The sequence below is a fragment of the Phycodurus eques genome, chromosome 16 (genome assembly GCF_024500275.1).
Source record: "Phycodurus eques isolate BA_2022a chromosome 16, UOR_Pequ_1.1, whole genome shotgun sequence".
In the NCBI taxonomy this organism is placed as follows: Eukaryota; Metazoa; Chordata; class Actinopteri; order Syngnathiformes; family Syngnathidae; genus Phycodurus; species Phycodurus eques.
This window is the reverse complement of record NC_084540.1, coordinates 2,293,960-2,310,162: the sequence shown is the minus strand read 5'-3', so window position 1 is coordinate 2,310,162 and position 16,203 is coordinate 2,293,960. Positions and strand designations below refer to the sequence as shown.

General features: G+C 44.7%; 2 protein-coding genes across 2 annotated transcripts; both read left to right on the top strand.

Annotated features, from left to right (window-relative positions):
* Positions 1–2,430: 2,430 nt before the first annotated feature.
* On the top strand, positions 2,431–7,144 carry LOC133415054 (ectonucleotide pyrophosphatase/phosphodiesterase family member 7-like). Its single transcript, XM_061700859.1, has 5 exons — positions 2,431–2,668; positions 3,731–3,876; positions 4,560–5,189; positions 6,548–6,785; positions 7,017–7,144. The coding sequence occupies exons 1-5, from the start codon at positions 2,431–2,433 to the stop codon at positions 7,142–7,144; spliced, it is 1,380 nt and encodes a 459-aa protein (XP_061556843.1).
* Positions 7,145–8,373: 1,229 nt separating this feature from the next.
* cbx2 (chromobox homolog 2 (Drosophila Pc class)) lies at positions 8,374–15,932 on the top strand. Its single transcript, XM_061700277.1, has 5 exons — positions 8,374–8,445; positions 8,556–8,599; positions 11,948–12,013; positions 12,085–12,154; positions 12,227–15,932. Exons 1-5 carry the CDS (start codon positions 8,374–8,376, stop codon positions 13,427–13,429), a joined length of 1,455 nt encoding a protein of 484 aa, XP_061556261.1. The 3' UTR covers positions 13,430–15,932.
* The last annotated feature ends 271 nt before the right edge of the window (positions 15,933–16,203 follow it).

The following is a 16,203-nucleotide window of genomic DNA, read 5'->3' as shown; positions in this document are numbered from 1 at the left end:
GGGCACGACGAGGGCAATTTGCTCAAAATCAGAATCAGAATCAGAATCATCTTTATTTGCCAAGTATGTCCAAAACACACAAGGAATTTGTCTCCGGTCGTTGGAGCCGCTCTAGTACAACAGACAGTCAATTTGCAGAACACTTTGGAGACATAAAGACATTGACAAAAAACAATTGTGCAAAAAGATGCAGAGTCCTCGAGCACTTAGAGCAGTTCGAACGACTCATATTGCAATAGTCCGGCGCAATGACCATTGTGCAAAGGGCGCCGAGACTTCGAGGAGTGGATGCGGTTTAAAGTGACGAGTAGTGCGATCATCTGGGACAATGTCGGTTGTGCAAATGTTACAGAATGGCTCCTTCAACCCAAAATGGATGACTTCCTGCTGAGTTTGGGGCACGGGTCCTTGGGACCTTTTCATGTGCCTGGTCACGATAGAAGAGCACACCGAATTTCATGTCCATCAGTGAAACTGGTGACGCGGGCTCATTTTTTCCCCAACTTCTCAGAGGCACGACAAAATGAATTTCCCAACACAAACCAAAATGGCTGACTTCCTCTTCCATTTATGGTGTGGCTCTTTGGACTTTTTCCTGCGTCCTACCATGACAGACAAGTTTGCCCGAAATGGCCACTTTGAAACAAAATGGCTGACTTCTCGTTCAATATATGTCACGGGTCCTTGAGACCGTTTTTGTGCGCCCTGTTATAATAGACATGGGTACTACTGAGTGACTTTCTTTGAGGTTCGGGGTATTTGGTATCTGCAGTGTTAGCACTTAGTCAGCAGGGTGCGCTGGAGGCAAAAAGAAATTCCAGGCGGGTGGTTTCTGTGAGGTCAGATTAAGTTGACGTCGGCCACTCGAGTTGAGCACTTGAAGTTCTTATGGCGGAGATTTGAGAGTCAGCAGTCCCACCCTGGAAAAAAAAACCAACTCCAAATCTTGCTGAGTGCGTCCAACGAGTCGAGTTAGTAAGCGAGCGTGAATATGAGCGCGGGCATGAATATGAATGAGGCAAATGAAAGCTGATGAATGTTAGCCCTTATCTCCATAAAGATTAAGCAATTCCCTTGAACCGGAGCCAAGGACGCGCGCAATAAAAGGACACTTTTTTCGAGAGCTCATAACGTCACATCGCAATGAGATGACGGATCATGTCTCGGCCTCGCTGCCCATTTTTTATCCCGTGCCCGCTGCCAAATGATCTTTTAACAAGAACCCCGGGGCCAGCGCACACATTCGATTCGTTCAAATGAATTCCGAGATTAGGCGTCGCCCGAGATCCCCCGCCGGCCGGCCGGGGTGGCGAGCTACATCGCGTTTGCCCACTCAAAGCGAAATCCATTTCAAAGTAAGGTTTCGAGCCAGGGTTAGGGTTTCAAATGAAGGTTTTCGTTTCACGGCGGGGTTAGCGGTTCAGTCTCAAAGTTTCGGCTTTTAAAGTGGGGTTTCGTGCCGGGATATTGGTGTTCAAACTAAGCTTTCAATCCTGGGTTAGTGTTTCAAACAATGGTTATGTTTTCAAAGTAAGGTTCAAGGCCATTGTTAGGTTTTCGAGCAGTGGTGGCTTGTCTTACCGATCAGCTGAGTCGCTACACCTTCAGTAAGAAAAAACGTTCATGAAGAGCAAAAAAGGATGCGTTTATTGCTGCTGTCTCGTAATTGCTGGTCTACGGACGCTCGGACGTTTATCGGTAAACTGCCGTGAAAGGTTTGACGCGCACATTGGGTCCTCGTCCAATGCAAGAGATATTGCCGACGAGGGACGTCGCGTACCGGCGCCCATTTAACCTTTACCGGGTTGACAAAGGAATAGCGCTACGTGCGGAGTCTGACAAACGGGGAGGAAAATGGGATCGGCCTCCAGCGCCCCGCGACCCTAACCAGGATCAGCGGTGTTGAAAACGGACGGATGGGTGGAATTTGATTGTCACACCAGCAGTTAATGTATCCAGAATCAATCCATATGTATTGGTATTGCGCGCCATCTTGTGGTGATAACGAGTAGCACACCTGAAACAGAATGGCTGTGCCATCAGTTCTTCTTTCTTCCATGAGGTGGTTTGAATTCAAAGTCATTGACGCTATGTCAACTTTTTCACGTGTTTTGAGGTTGAGTAAGGGCCTGTTTGGGGTCTATTGACAAATAGAATCGTTGAATACGTTCAAATGTGTGTGTGTGTGTGTGTGTGTAGACAGATTGACAGACAGAGCGTGCGTCCCCATGGAGAAAACCGCACCAGCTGCCGCTGTTTTAGGGTTAGGGTTCAAAGGAGTTCAAAAACCTCAGCAGCGAAGTTGCCATAAAGCGTCCTGATAAGATAAAGAGACAAACTTTGTCCACCAACTCAACATCAGTCAGACACTTTGTCTAACTCGGCCAGACAGTGAACGCCGCAAACTTTCTCGAGTGTCGAAACTTGGCCATGCTGTGGACAGCCGCCGCGTGCCTCCTGTGGGGGGCCTCGTGGACCACAGGGGCCCCCGCCGCCCACCCCGGGCGCAAGGTCCTGCTGGTGTCTTTCGATGGTTTCCGCTGGGATTACGACCGCGACGTGGACACGCCGAACCTGGACCGCATGGCCCGCGACGGCGTCAAGGCCGACTACGTGACGCCGCCTTATCTTACCATCACCAGCCCCACGCACTTCACGCTCCTCACCGGTAAAACTGCCGTGTAAATTGTACTTCCTTTACGATGGAAATCCGATAATCCGGGATTTTTTTTTTCCCCCCCGAGGGCCCCCTCATAATCCCAACGCCTTTCAAGCACAACTTCCACGTGTACCCCTAAATGCTACCGGAATGAACACGTGTCCTACTTGAGAAAAAAACTAAACCTTACAATGACTTTTTTTTTATATTTTGGGGGGGGAGAAAAAAATTTTATAATATTATGCAAACAAACATGTGTTTTTCAGAGAGAAAAAAAAGATTTGTTTTTGACAAGAAAAATGACGTATTTTGTCAGAATATTTTGAAAATGTTGTCATCGCCCCCACACAAATAAAAAAAAAAAAAAGTCTAACAAGAATTATTTATAATAAATAAATACATAAATAATTTGTATAAGAAAAGAAAAAAGATGCATTTTGTCAGGATAAAAAGTTGTAATCTTACGAGAAAGAAATTAGTTTATTTATTTTTTTTTTTCAAGAACAAAGACATAATTTGTCAGGATAAAAAAAAGTCCACTTTTTACATGGCTAAAGTCATATTTTTCTAAGAAAAATCAGGATACCACATCTTATTCCTACAAGAATTATCTATTTGTTAAGAAGAAAAAAAATGAATCATTCAAGAATTATCGGGATAAAAAGTCGTGTTTTTTGGCGAAAAATAATCTGCAATCTTTACGAGCAGAAAGACGCATTTTTATTTATTTTTGTAAGATTACCACTTTTTATAAATAAATAAACACATTTTAATCTTGACAATAAACAAAGATGTCTTTTGGCGGGATAAAAAGTCTTTTCCAAGCCAGGGTAATATTATGATATTAAGGTCGCAGTTTAACATGGGCACAAAGTAAATTTCACCTTAAATACAACTGAAGTGTACTTCATGTACTGTACTATAGTACCATTATGCACAGTTTGAACGTTGAATTTGTTGATTCTTTCATGTACCACTAGTGGTACACATGCCACACTTTAAGAAATCACTGTTGTAACACAAACTCTGTCTGTCTGTCTGCCCGTCTGGGGTTTTTTTTCTCACGGACAGGTCGCTACATTGAGAACCACGGCGTGATCCACAACATGTGGTTCAACACCAGCAGCACGGAGAAGAAGCCGTACTACCAAACGCAGTTTGTCAACGAGTGGTGGGACAACGGCACGCTGCCCATCTGGATCACGGCGCAGAAACAGGTCCGTCTCATCCGGAAAACTGTTTTGGCGGGACCGGGCAAGTCAGTGACATAAAAACATCGGGGGAAAACAGTCACTGAGCAGTAAAACAAAGAGAGAGAAAAAAACGTTTGATAACTTTGCCTTCAAGTCTGCTTGCTTCACGCTAACGCATATATGGGAAACGCCGTAGACGGGATAACAAATAGCGTCTGTGTTGCAGTGTTAGAATCCTTTAAGCGACAGAGATTTCATTTCTTCATCCATCTGCAAAGAAAGACTAATGTGACTGCGGCTGACCGAGGAGCGACTGTCTCCACGTGTCTCCGTTGGACGAGATTACACTGCCCGCAGGTGGGCAAGATGCGCGCACCAGGAGCGGCGCAAAGTGAAGCAAAGCGCTTTCATTTCTTTCAATTGTGGGATTACTGTCTGGTTCTATCAAGTGCAGTATTCTAGAGTGCTATTTAGGAAGGAATACGTTTTGGAGAGGCTGGAACGCATTCATTGCATTCGTACTCGTCTCGATAGGGAAAGATGTTTGAAGTGTTTTGACTTCCGAGCACGGTTATGGAACAAATCAGATCTGTATCTCGAGGCACTCTTTCTTTCCACAAGTGTCTCTACTTCTACTTGAGTACAGGGTGTGAGCACTTTTGCCAGCGGTGCACATCCAGTGTGTGACTTGGTCCCAAACCTCGCAGGGCCTGAAGTCGGGTTCTCTTCACTTCCCCGGCACGGCGTCCAGCTACCAGGGCCAGACGGCGACGGTGCGAGAGGTCGAGCCGCTGCTCTACAACTACAAGAACGAGACGGCGTGGCGCCAGAACGCCGACAAGGTGATGGGCTGGTTCCGCGACCAGGATCTGGACTTCGTGTCGCTGTACTTCGGCGAGCCGGACGGCACGGGGCACCGCTACGGCCCGGACTCCCCTCAACGTCGGGACATGGTTCGGCAGGTGGACCGGACCGTGGGCTACATCCGACGATCGGCCGAGAACCACGGACTGAGCGACGTCTTGAACGTCATCATCACCTCCGACCACGGTATGACCGCCGTGTACCGGAACGGATTGGTGGAGGAAATCACGCTTTCCGAGATCTCGGGGTTCTCCTTCCGGGACGTGTCCTTCCACCTGGTGGACTTCGGGCCTTCGGGGATGCTGCTGCCCAAACCGGGTAAGCTGGAGAAGGTATACCGGGCCCTGAAGGGGGCGCACCCACACCTTCACGTCTACAAGAAGGAGGAGATGCCCGAGCATCTCCACTTTGCCAACAACCAGCGCATCCTGCCCATCGTTCTGCTGGCCGACGCCGGATACGTCATCAATGGGGTGCGTAAAGAAAATGGCGCACTTTTGCGAATTGACACAATTGCAACTAAAAAGACGTTCAACGCACTTCAGGAAACGGATCGACGCCGGCGTATGATACGATTGCAGTTGCCTCTGTCTTGAAGGCTAAGGTTTCAAGACCAGGTTTAGAGTTTCAAATAGGGCCCAACCAATTAATCGGCCAAAATTAGCCAAGATTTCTTTCTCTTTTTTTTGGAACACATTACAACACAAGTCGAAGACGGACGGTCACATTCAAACTTGGTCTCTGTTGTAAAGTTGCTCATTTTAAAAGGACAAATTATTACGATTGAAAAAACAAATCAATAAAAATGTGCCTGGAATGCACATTTTTTATTGCCGTAAGGATTGAGGGACCAAAAAAGAAGTTATTTTATGAAATACCTTTCAACGAATCGGAATTTTATTCTGCCAAATATCAGCCTCAGAAATTCCCTCTCGGTTGGGCCCTCGTTTGAAATTAGTGTTTCAAGTCAGCGTTAAAGTCGAGGCAGAGTCAAGCTAGCAAGGCTTCGGACCGGTACTTCAAATTAGGGTTTGGAATCGGAGTTTCAAGGCAGTTCAAGTTAAGACTTCAAAGCAGGTTTCGGGGTCCAAATGTAAGGTTTCAAACGAGGTTTGGGATTTTAAACTTGGGCCACAGGTTTATATGTTACGTTTTAAAAGGCCGGGTTAGGGTTTCAATCAAGGGTTATGGTTTAAAACGAGGCTCTCAAGCCGAGGTTACATTTCCAAACGAGGGTTACGGTATCAAACAAGAGTTATTGTTTCAAATTAGGGTTTTAAGGCTGGCTTAGGGTTTCAAGGCTAGGCTAGAGTTTCAAAGTAGGGTTTTAAGCCGGTCACAGGGTTTCAAATGGGTTAGGTTTTCGAAGCAGGTTTAGAGTTTTCAAGTAGGGTGTCTCGCCACTGTTGGAGTTTTAAAGTAGGGCTTTAAGTTGGGCTCTCAAGTGCAGGTTTTACGTTGGTGTTAGGGTTTCAAATCAATCAAAGGCTAGGCTTTCAAATGAGGGTTTCAGGACAAGTTTGGATTTCCAAACATGGGTTAGGCCTTTCATAATTGTGAGTCGAGGTAAGGTTTCCAAACGAGGATTAAGGTTTCATTATGGATTCTTGTTTCAAAGTAGGGTTTCAAGCCTGTGGCGTGGTTTCAAAATCTGAGCGTTTTTGGTTGATCCAATAGTTCTCTCTGCTGTACTACAAAAGCAGTGTCAGCGTTTGTTGCATTTGACCTACGTTGTATATTCGCCTTATTTTGTATTTTGGTTTATTTGTCCCGTCGTACGTTCGTCTCGTTTCGTATTTATGTTGTGTTTGTCTATTCGCTTGCGTTTCAGTATTTCCCCGTCCAGTTCAACAAGGGCGAGCACGGCTTCGACAACCACGAGATGGACATGAAGGCCTTCTTCAGGGCGGCGGGGCCGGCGTTCCGCAAGGACCTGAAGGTGGGCCCCTTCGAGACGGTCCACATCTACCCGCTCATGTGCCACATTCTGGGCATCCGACCCGAGGTCAACGACGGGCGCCTGAACGCTACGAGGGACATGCTGGTCAGCCACGCCCCGGAGAAGGACGGTCAGACGCTAACGCAGTAAACAAGGATTAGGGTTTCAAACCGCATGGATTCAAGTTAGCGTTTCAGGGTTCGGATAAGGTTTCGACGTTATGCTCGTGTGTAATCATTTGTTCGTATTTTTTTCTTCTTCTTTTTGCCTGTATCGTTGCGCCAATAGGAAAACGGTGTCAAAGCTTTTCGATTAAAAGCACTGGGCAGTCAATTTCTTTCCGACTTGTTTCGTTTCGCAGAAGGCAAGCGCGCAAACCCGGTTGTGAACGCCGTGACCGGCTTGGCTGCGACAGCTGGATTTCTCCTGGCGCTTTTTGTCATGGTCGTGACTCACAAAATGCTCACTGACAGACGACGAGGAAGGTAACCCGCAAATCAAAATGTTCACTCAAGTCGGTGGCTCGTTTTGTTTGTTTGTTTGTTTTGTTATAATATGCAATTTAGCTTCAATTAGTGAATTGTGTGTGTGTGTGTGTGTGTGTGTGTGTGTGTGTGTTTCAGATCAGGAGCTTTCACAAATGCTGCAAATGACACTCAGCAAATTTCATTTTGAGCTAAAATGACATACTTCAGTGTTTCGCTTTGTATATGTGAGTGTATATATGTGATGAACAAATGAGCGAGTTAATAAATTGAATGTACATGTGCAAAATGTTTTTGTTTGATTCGTCGCTCCTCTTTCACCTGATACCCCGAATATGAATGGACGACGACGGCGACTGCCGAGGCACAGTTTGTACGTTCTCGCGTTTCGTTTTACCGCCTCTCGAACTCATCTGTGAGCAACAAGCTAACGATACAACGGGGTGTTTCCGGTCGAGATGTACAAAGTAAATGATCACTGAATGGTTTAGTTGGAACATCTCGACCGGAAACACCGATAGACCGACTTGCTAGTGTCAAAGTTGTGCATGCCCGAGTTCGGGTTTCAAGCCAGGGTAAGGTTTATATGGTAGGATTGAGCTTTGCAGTACAGTGCAGTAGAGTTCAGAGCCAGGTTTAGGTTTGCAAAGTATTACAAATAATAATATTTCAAACAAGCGTTAGAATTTTAAAGTAGGATTGGGGATTTCCAAATAGGGCTTCAAGCCAGGGTTAGGTTTTCAAAGTAGGATTTCAACGCCGGATTAGAGTTTCAACATATAGAGTTTCAGGGCAGTGTTAGGTTTTCATATTAAGAGTTCCGAGCCTTGGGTACGGTTTCAAAGTAGGGTTCCGGGCCTGGGTTACGGTTTTAAACCAGGGTTTGTGTTTCAAACCATAGTTAAGATTCCAAATTAGAGTTTCAAAGCAGGTCTAGGGCATCAACCTGAAACATTCAAAGTAGGGTTCCAAGCCAGGGTTTGGGCTTCAAAGTAGGGTTTCCAGACAAAGTTCGGGTTTTAATTATTATGAATTCATAACTCACAGACACTAAAAGTGTCTTGAACCAACAATCTTGCAGCGCAGTGCTGTTTCGACGGTGTATTATTATTGTGAAGTGTGGCCTTGTTGCTTCGCACGTCGGTGGTGTTTTATTGTGAAATGCAGAGTAGTTTCCTGTGTTTAGCGGCGTTGGCGTTTCGGGTGTTGTTATTGTTATCGTGTGGGTCCACCATGGAGGAGCTGAGCGCCGTCGGCGAGCAGGTTTTCGACGCCGAATGCGTCCTCAACAAAAGACTCCGAAAGGTTAGAAAAGTTCGCCGGCTAAAACAAGTCAAGTCGGGTTTTTGTGTGTGTTCGTGCGCTGAATCTTTTTTTGTTTTTTGTTGTTTTTTTTGCCGCTCCTTTGTGCGCAGGGAAAGTTGGAGTTTCTGATCAAGTGGAGAGGGTGGTCGTCCAAGTAAGTCAGGAAGACCCCAAACAATGAACACCTCCGGGGGGGGGGGGGGGGGGGGGGGGGGACCTTTATAACTCAGCAATTATTATTATTATTATTATTATTATTTTAATCCAATACTAATACGTGTCATCGTAACACTTGTGCGTTTTGTTCTTTCATCAACTAAGCGGATTTTGTTCATGTTTTTAAATCAGCAGGTTTGCTTTTAATCAAGCTACTTTTGACATTTAGTTAATTTTTTTCCCGTGTATTATTATTATTATTAATATTATTATTATTATCGTTTTTGTCGTTTTCGTTTTGTTTCATATTTGCAGTCGTCGGGTTAGACAAGCGACACTACGTTTATTCTAATAGTATGCAAATAATTGGAAGTGGAATGAAACAAGTAGCTTGATTGAAGGCAAACTTGACAAGTTCTACTTGAACAAAATGGCCAGCTTTAAAAAAAAAATATATATATATATATATATATATATATATATATATATTCCCCTTGTACCGTAGTTGTAATAGTGTCAATTAAAATCAATTAAAAAGCTAATGTTTTAATCATTAAGTTTGCCTTTACTCAAGCGACTTCTTTCATTCCACCTTACATTTTTCATACCACCAGTTTTATTACACTTTATTACACTTTTTATTTTTATGCATTGACCGTTAATACTGTGGGGAAAATGTCAAGCATTTTTTTTTCTCTCCATAAACTAAACCTTTTCCATTCATGTTTAAATCGTGAAATTTGTCTTGAATCAAGCTGCTTGTTTTCGTCCACTTAAATACCGCACACCGAGAAATCTAACTTGAGTTTGCTTTCGTAAACTCAGCACTTTTGTTTCATCGTCAATTTGTTGAAAGACACATTTCGTCGTTTTATTGCACTTTAAGTCGACAAAAGTATTTGTTTTCCTATTTTTATTTACATTTCTAAAACAATAGATAAATAAATACATCTTTTTTTTTTAATTTGAATTTGTCTTTTTTTGGCCATTTTAATTCCTTTCTCCCTTTTTTGCTTGACTATTATATTCTCTATGGGTGCACACTATTGCCTGCCTTCTGTTAGGCCCACATGTCCTTTGTGTGGGCGTGCGTGCGTGCGTGCGTGCGTTTGTGTGTAAAGGGTGGGGGGTGGGCTGACTGCTGGTCCGAGGGTCTTTTTCTTTTTCTTCAACAGGCTTCTACCACATGTTGAACTTGTTTTTGTGCCACATCCATTTTGTGGCATCTCCGCTCACACAAGTCAATATTATAAGCCCAGCGTGGGTTCATCTTTTTAAAAGAAGGATCCCTTGTTTGTTTGGTTTTTTTCGTTTGTTTGTTTTTCAAAAAGCTAACACTGCCGACCATTTACTTTCACATTCAGTATGTACTGGGGGTTTCACCTTTTAGCCCCTTTCACGCGGGCCTTCTAAGACACGTTTCTCTCGGCTCACTGTCTTGTGTCTAAAGGAACCGATGCGTGAAAAGGGGGGTGTTGAAATTGAAACGGGAATCTCACGAGTCAACTTCGACCCAACCCCCGAGTCAGCATTTTGGAGCCTTTCACACATAGCGACAGAGGGAAAAGGTGGGAAATTCCGGCATTAGCAGGCGGTGTGAAAGTGGCCTGTCTTGACCAAAAATAACAACGGCAGCGGGAGAACATGAGATTGATTTGTTGTCAATCGGACATCGGACTACTTGGGCAAAGCGAATTACTATGATTCAATCGCAAATGTGAAAAAGTAACATATTTTCACACATTTTGTTTTCAATGCTGTTAAATATGAATGAAATACTGGGCTAGTAGTTCATTACAGCATTAAACAAAAATGTTATTCATCGCTAAGCGCCGTCAATCATTTTTTGTTGCCGTGAATCTCAGCGGGCGACTTTGATTTCACGTACAAAGACGATGTAAAGCTGACGTCGTGCTACTTTCGTTAATTACAAGCAAAAAAGGTTTTTCCGTTTGTTAAATTTTGTTGTCACGTATTCCTCAATCTAAATGGAGTTACGAGTACGACCTTACATAGAAAGCTGTTGAAAATCCAATATTGGGCTAGTTACAAAAAGTTCATTCTTATATAAACAAATGTGAAGGGCTGTACGTTTGAACGACGTTTTACAATGCTGTTACACGTACGATTTTACGTACAACAATTGTGAACGAGATACAAAGTTCATTAAAGTATTAGCAAACTACAAAAAAAAACAAAAAAACTAATCATTATTACTAAACGCTGTCGTTAATTATTGTCATGTTCTAAATCTTAAACGGCCGGCTTGGAGTTTACATTCAAATTTGTTGCAAATCTGACATTCAGTGAATTTAAATACATAACAAAAACATTTTTCAGTGTTGTTAAGATAGTCGATTTTTGTTGTCCTCAGTCCAAACAGTGGAGTTACTAATAACCGTTGTTACGATGTCATTTATTATAGTTACAAGTATGATCGTACAAAAGAAGTGGACTATAAACAAACGTTATTCAATGACATCTTAATTTTCTTGTCATGTTAACCTAAATCTCGATTAAGTCAGAAAAATTAAAGCAAAGTTAGAAACACACTTCACAACAATGCAGATATAGAAATATAGAAACAGTAAATAAAATAATCATGGGAATCCTCGTTCGTTTCTTTTTCTCCGCTTCGTGAAAATGCTTTAATTCGGCGGATCGTTTCGTCTGATCTGAGGTCAGAGGCGACGGGGAACTCTCCCCCACGTTCCAGTGGGCTGTGCGAAGTGGCGATCCATCGACAGCCGTTCTTGGCCCCGACGCGCCCCCGGCCATCGGACTACCAAGCTTTAGTAATGCTCGGGAGGCCGGCGCGAGGGGCGAAAGCCGGCGCGAGGGGCGAAAGCCGGCGCGATGGGCGAAAGCCGGCGCGATGGGCGAAAGCCGGTGCGATGGGCGAAAGCCGGCGCGATGGGCGAAAGCCGGCGCGATGGGCGCCTCTCGCCTGATCGATTGGGGAGCGACGCTCAGACCGGCGAGGTGCATTCGAAGTGATGATCAATGTGTCTTTCAATAAACAGTACAGTAGTTTTAGTTATTTATTTTAATCGGGCGATTAACATATGCCCGTCATGTATCTCAGTTACAGCTGGCCCACGGGCTACGCGGCCAGTCGGGTGCCTATTATACTGTACCAAGGAAGTGAAGTGAGCTGTAGGGGCCCAGCTAAGCGACGTGCCTACGTATACCCAAAACAAAATTTTAAGCACAACAGCTCATTATTTTATACCCAGACAAGACCACGATATTACACACGTTTCCCGTGGTGTCATACATTCAGCTGTTGGGATAGAACACGAGATAGTCTTTATTTGTATCTTCTTATGTCTTTTTTTCATTCCAGACACAACAGCTGGGAACCCCAAGAGAACATTCTTGATCCCAGACTTCTGGCAGCCTTCAACAAAAAGTGAGTTTCTTTCGACGTTTGTGTTCCGTCGAATGTCTGGATAGTTATAAATTGAATTCCGTGTATCTCAGGGAACAAGAGAAGGAGCTTCTGATCCGGAAACGTGGGAAAAGGCCGAGAGGGCGACCGCGGAAAATTCCCGTATGTTCAACATAGATGACGAGTTTTCTTTGTGTTTTTAGGATACGTTTGAAATACTTTGCTCTCCCTCAGGAAAATGTGCCAGAGACCACAAAGTCCAACAGCTCTTCCTCTGGATCCTCATCTACGTCCTCTGATTCCTCATCTTCATGTTCCTCATCTTCCTCGTCCTCCTCGGAAGACGACGACGTCGAGCAGCAGGCGAGCCCTAGAGTCCGAACGAGAGACCTCCACCCCCACCCTGTCCCCCAGAAGAAAGCGCAGATTGTGGTGGCCAAGCAGGAACCCCCCAAAAAGCCCCCCAAAAAACGAGGACGCAAATCTCTGAGCCAAGGCCTTCGGAAAACCCTCACGAAGGATTCCGAGCTTCCCGGTTCCATTAAGAAGCCGGTTCACCTGGCCAGCTTTGCCTTCATGGGTTTTCATCGCGGTTCGAGCAGGGATGCGGCAGGTGGTCCCAACCGCAGTTCCGCCGCCCACGGAGGAACTTCCAGAAACTCCTTGAGCTCAGTGGGATCGGGCAGATCAATCCCGCCTTCTCCCGTTAAACTGATGAAATTCAGCTCAGGCAGGAATATCGCTGAGGGGAAACTGTCCATCTCCAGTCTGGATTCGTGCAAAACAAGAGGGGTGGCGGCTTTGAACTTGAATGCATCCAAACACGTCCAAGGATCCCCCCAGCGGACCACAAACTCCCCCAGTATACAAAAGGCTCACGTGCTACAGAGAATAACCAATGCTAAAGCCATGGCGGCCCAAGCAGCAAAGAACGTCGCGACTAATCAACCTCTCAACCTTCACAACAAAGTAACTCAGGGCAACAAATCGCCTGGTCCCAGCCCTGGTTCAGCTTTGAGAAAAGCAGCACCACCTGCGCTGAAAACTAACCAAAACCAGGAGTACAAACCCCCCCAGAGTCCCGCTCCCCCGGGAGGCACCCGAATATCTGCCCCAGTCAAAGACCTGACAGAGATCCAGACCTACAGAGGGAAGCTGGACAAAAGCGAGGCCCATAAAACCGAGAACCACCTGGAAAGAGCGGCCTCCAAAGACGGCAAGATGAGCACGGGCGAGGACGAGAGTAGCTCTGACTCTGACCAGGACTCGTCAGATGCCGGCCAGGAGCGCGTGGCGGTGGTCCATAACCAAGACTGGAAGCCCACCCGCAGTCTGATAGAACACGTGTTTGTCACGGACGTCACTGCCAACCTAGTCACCGTCACGGTAAAGGAGTCGCCCACCAGCGTGGGATTCTTCAGCATCCGCAACTACTGACTGGACCTCAAACACTTCACCTGACCATCGCATCGGGATACTTCATGATTGTAATTTATTTGCTTACCTTATTTGATGCCACGATACTTTTAAGTGCGTTTTAATCCGAATCCATGGGAGTCCGATCAAACATCTAAGGACCAAGGGTATAGAAAGCCCACCAGGACAACTCTTGCTGCATTGGAGACAACCGGGAAGCCGGAAATATTTAACACGGAGTTCACAGGGTGCAACCTCAAAGTGTTCCAGTCAAATGTAAACAACAAAAAGCATTGTTGGATTTGACCGTCGACTGTTGACGAAAAAGTGTGATACCGTGATACTTCAATTATGTTTTAATCTGAAGTCACGGTAGTCCAGAAAAAAAATCTAAGTTATTGAAAGCCCACCAGTGCAACCACCCAAAGTCAGTGGGTGAATCTCTTGCTGCACGCAAGTCGTAAATATCTCACTTGGAGCTTACAGGGTCCAACATCAAAAGGTTTCAGTCAAACAAATTTCAAAAATCTCTTGGTTCCTTCAAGACCACAGTGAAGTCTGAAAAATCTCACTCGGAGCTTACAGGGTCCAATGTCCAAACATTTCGGTCAAACGTAAACCAAAAAAAAAAAAAAAGTTCTCACAATCGTAGCTGACCTGATGACAAAACTGACATCAGGTCAGAAATCATTTTGGAAATGGACTATATTGCCAAAAGTATTCGCTCACCTGCCTTGACTCACATATGATTTTATATGCTATCCCATTCTAAAGCAATATGGTTTAATATGATGTCGGTCTACCCTTTCCAGCTATAACAGCTTCAACTCTTGTGGGGAGGCTTTCAACAAGGTTTAGGAGTGAGTTTATAGACATCTTTGCCCATTCTTCCAGGAGTATATTCGTGAGGTCGCACACAGATCCACTCAAAATCAACCCAAAGGTGTTCTATCAGGTTGAGGACACGACTCTGTCCAGGACAGTCAAGTTCATCCGTACCAAATTCTCTCATCCATGTCTTTATGGACCTTGCTTTGTACACGAGTGCACAGCAATGGTGGAAAAAGGGAGGCGTAATCTCCAAACAGCTTGGCTGTGCAAAATCTCTAGGTTTGCTGAAGCATTCAGAGTTCCTTTCACTGAAGCTCAGGGGCTAATATTTAGGACATTTTCCATTTGTGGGAACAGTTTGGAGATGGCCCCTTCTCCTGTTCCAACATGACTGTGCATCAGTGCACAAATCAAGGTTCATAAGGACATGGATGGGAGAGTTTGATGTGGATGAACTTGACTGGCCTGCTCAATCCTGATCTCAACCCTATAGAACACTTTTGGATGAAAAAGGTCATAAATTCCCATAAACACACTGCTAAACCTTGTAAAAAGCCTTTCCAGAAGAGTTTAAGATATTATAACTGCAGAGGGTAGACAGTTGTCGTATTAAAACCCTGTGGATGAAGAATGGGACGTCAAATTCATAAATAAGTCAAGGCGTGTGAGCGAATACGTTTGGACATATAGTATACATTTGACAAATCATCAGAGGGTATAGCACGATACAGGGGCTTCTCAGTTTACGATGGTCCTGACATACGTTTTGAGATGAGAAACGTGGCGCAATGAGCTAGTTTGCTCAGGGACATAAGAATATGTGGTCGCTCATAACAAGAACACACGTTTAGCTACTGGCATACTTAGGTTTTTCATTTGATAGTTTTGTATTTATGGTCTAAAGGGGTTTTCCGCGATTGAGATGACATGATTGCTGTAGGAACGAAACTCCTTCATAAACCCGAGGACAATCTAAATATCTTCGAAAAGTTAGAACCAATATGTAGTTTAGTGGATCTTGGGGGGGAAATGTGGAAAAGGGGATACACTGTGAATACTTTCCAGGTGAAATGTCGAGTGTTTTCGTGAATTTGTCCCGATTTTGCCAGCACGAACCTCTTCCAGCCATGCACTTTTCCGTGTTGGAAATTTCCGACTGCCCAACTTTCTGGAATGCAGCATTTGCGGCGTATTCATGCGCTCTACCAAGTAAGTCGACGTTCCTGAGCGACTGCAGCACTGCGTTTTTAGTTGACGTCAGTCAATAGTTGACCATGGCCTCGTCGTGGAACTATTTAGTAGTACGCCATCTAAAGTGTATTTTTTATAGTAGCTACCTCTGTTTTATACAATGACTTTTTGCTGCATATATTATCTTCGATCCAGAGTGAACTACCCTTCAAGTCTTACTGCTGAGTCACCAATAGTTACAAAATTTTAGGAATCTTTGAATTTGGAAAGGTTTCACGTGAATTAATTGAAATGTAGGGTAATTAATCCCATAAGTGTTTTGGTTTTTTTTTCCCCTTTGATTCCGCCGTGTTGTCAGTTGAACAGGACAAGGTGAAGCATGCTGAGACGGAGCATCTATCCTTCCTCAGATAACACTTTTCTACTCCCTCAGTGAGATATTCACCCAGAATTCTATTAGCAAAGTCCCGGGGGAGCGAGCCAGGAGACAATAAAGCACCAGATGTCGCTGGAGCCACTTGTTGTTTTTTTTTTTTCTCTCTCTTTGTTTTGTCGCAGCTGCTGATGCCCCTCTGGGATCTTTTTCATGGTGTGACGTAAGACAAAACAATGTGAGGCCTCCCTGAGAGAGGGTCCAGCCACAATGCGTTTTCACTCAACTTCTCAGACTCATCCGGTAACCGAGCGGCCTTGTTTCGGATGGGACACAATGGCTGTGAACGGTCCAGGTTGTATAAAAAGGGAGTATGGAAATGCTTGAATCGACAAATACA

Coding starts and splice junctions, on each gene's coding strand:
- LOC133415054 (XM_061700859.1), top strand. CDS start 2,431: ATGCTGTGGACAGCCGCCGCGTGCCTCCTGTGGGGGGCCTCGTGGACC. Junction 2,669..3,730: donor GCACTTCACGCTCCTCACCG/GTAAAACTGCCG, acceptor TCTCACGGACAG/GTCGCTACATTGAGAACCAC. Junction 5,190..6,547: donor CCGGATACGTCATCAATGGG/GTGCGTAAAGAA, acceptor CTTGCGTTTCAG/TATTTCCCCGTCCAGTTCAA.
- cbx2 (XM_061700277.1), top strand. CDS start 8,374: ATGGAGGAGCTGAGCGCCGTCGGCGAGCAGGTTTTCGACGCCGAATGC. Junction 8,600..11,947: donor TGGAGAGGGTGGTCGTCCAA/GTAAGTCAGGAA, acceptor TTTTCATTCCAG/ACACAACAGCTGGGAACCCC. Junction 12,014..12,084: donor CTGGCAGCCTTCAACAAAAA/GTGAGTTTCTTT, acceptor CGTGTATCTCAG/GGAACAAGAGAAGGAGCTTC.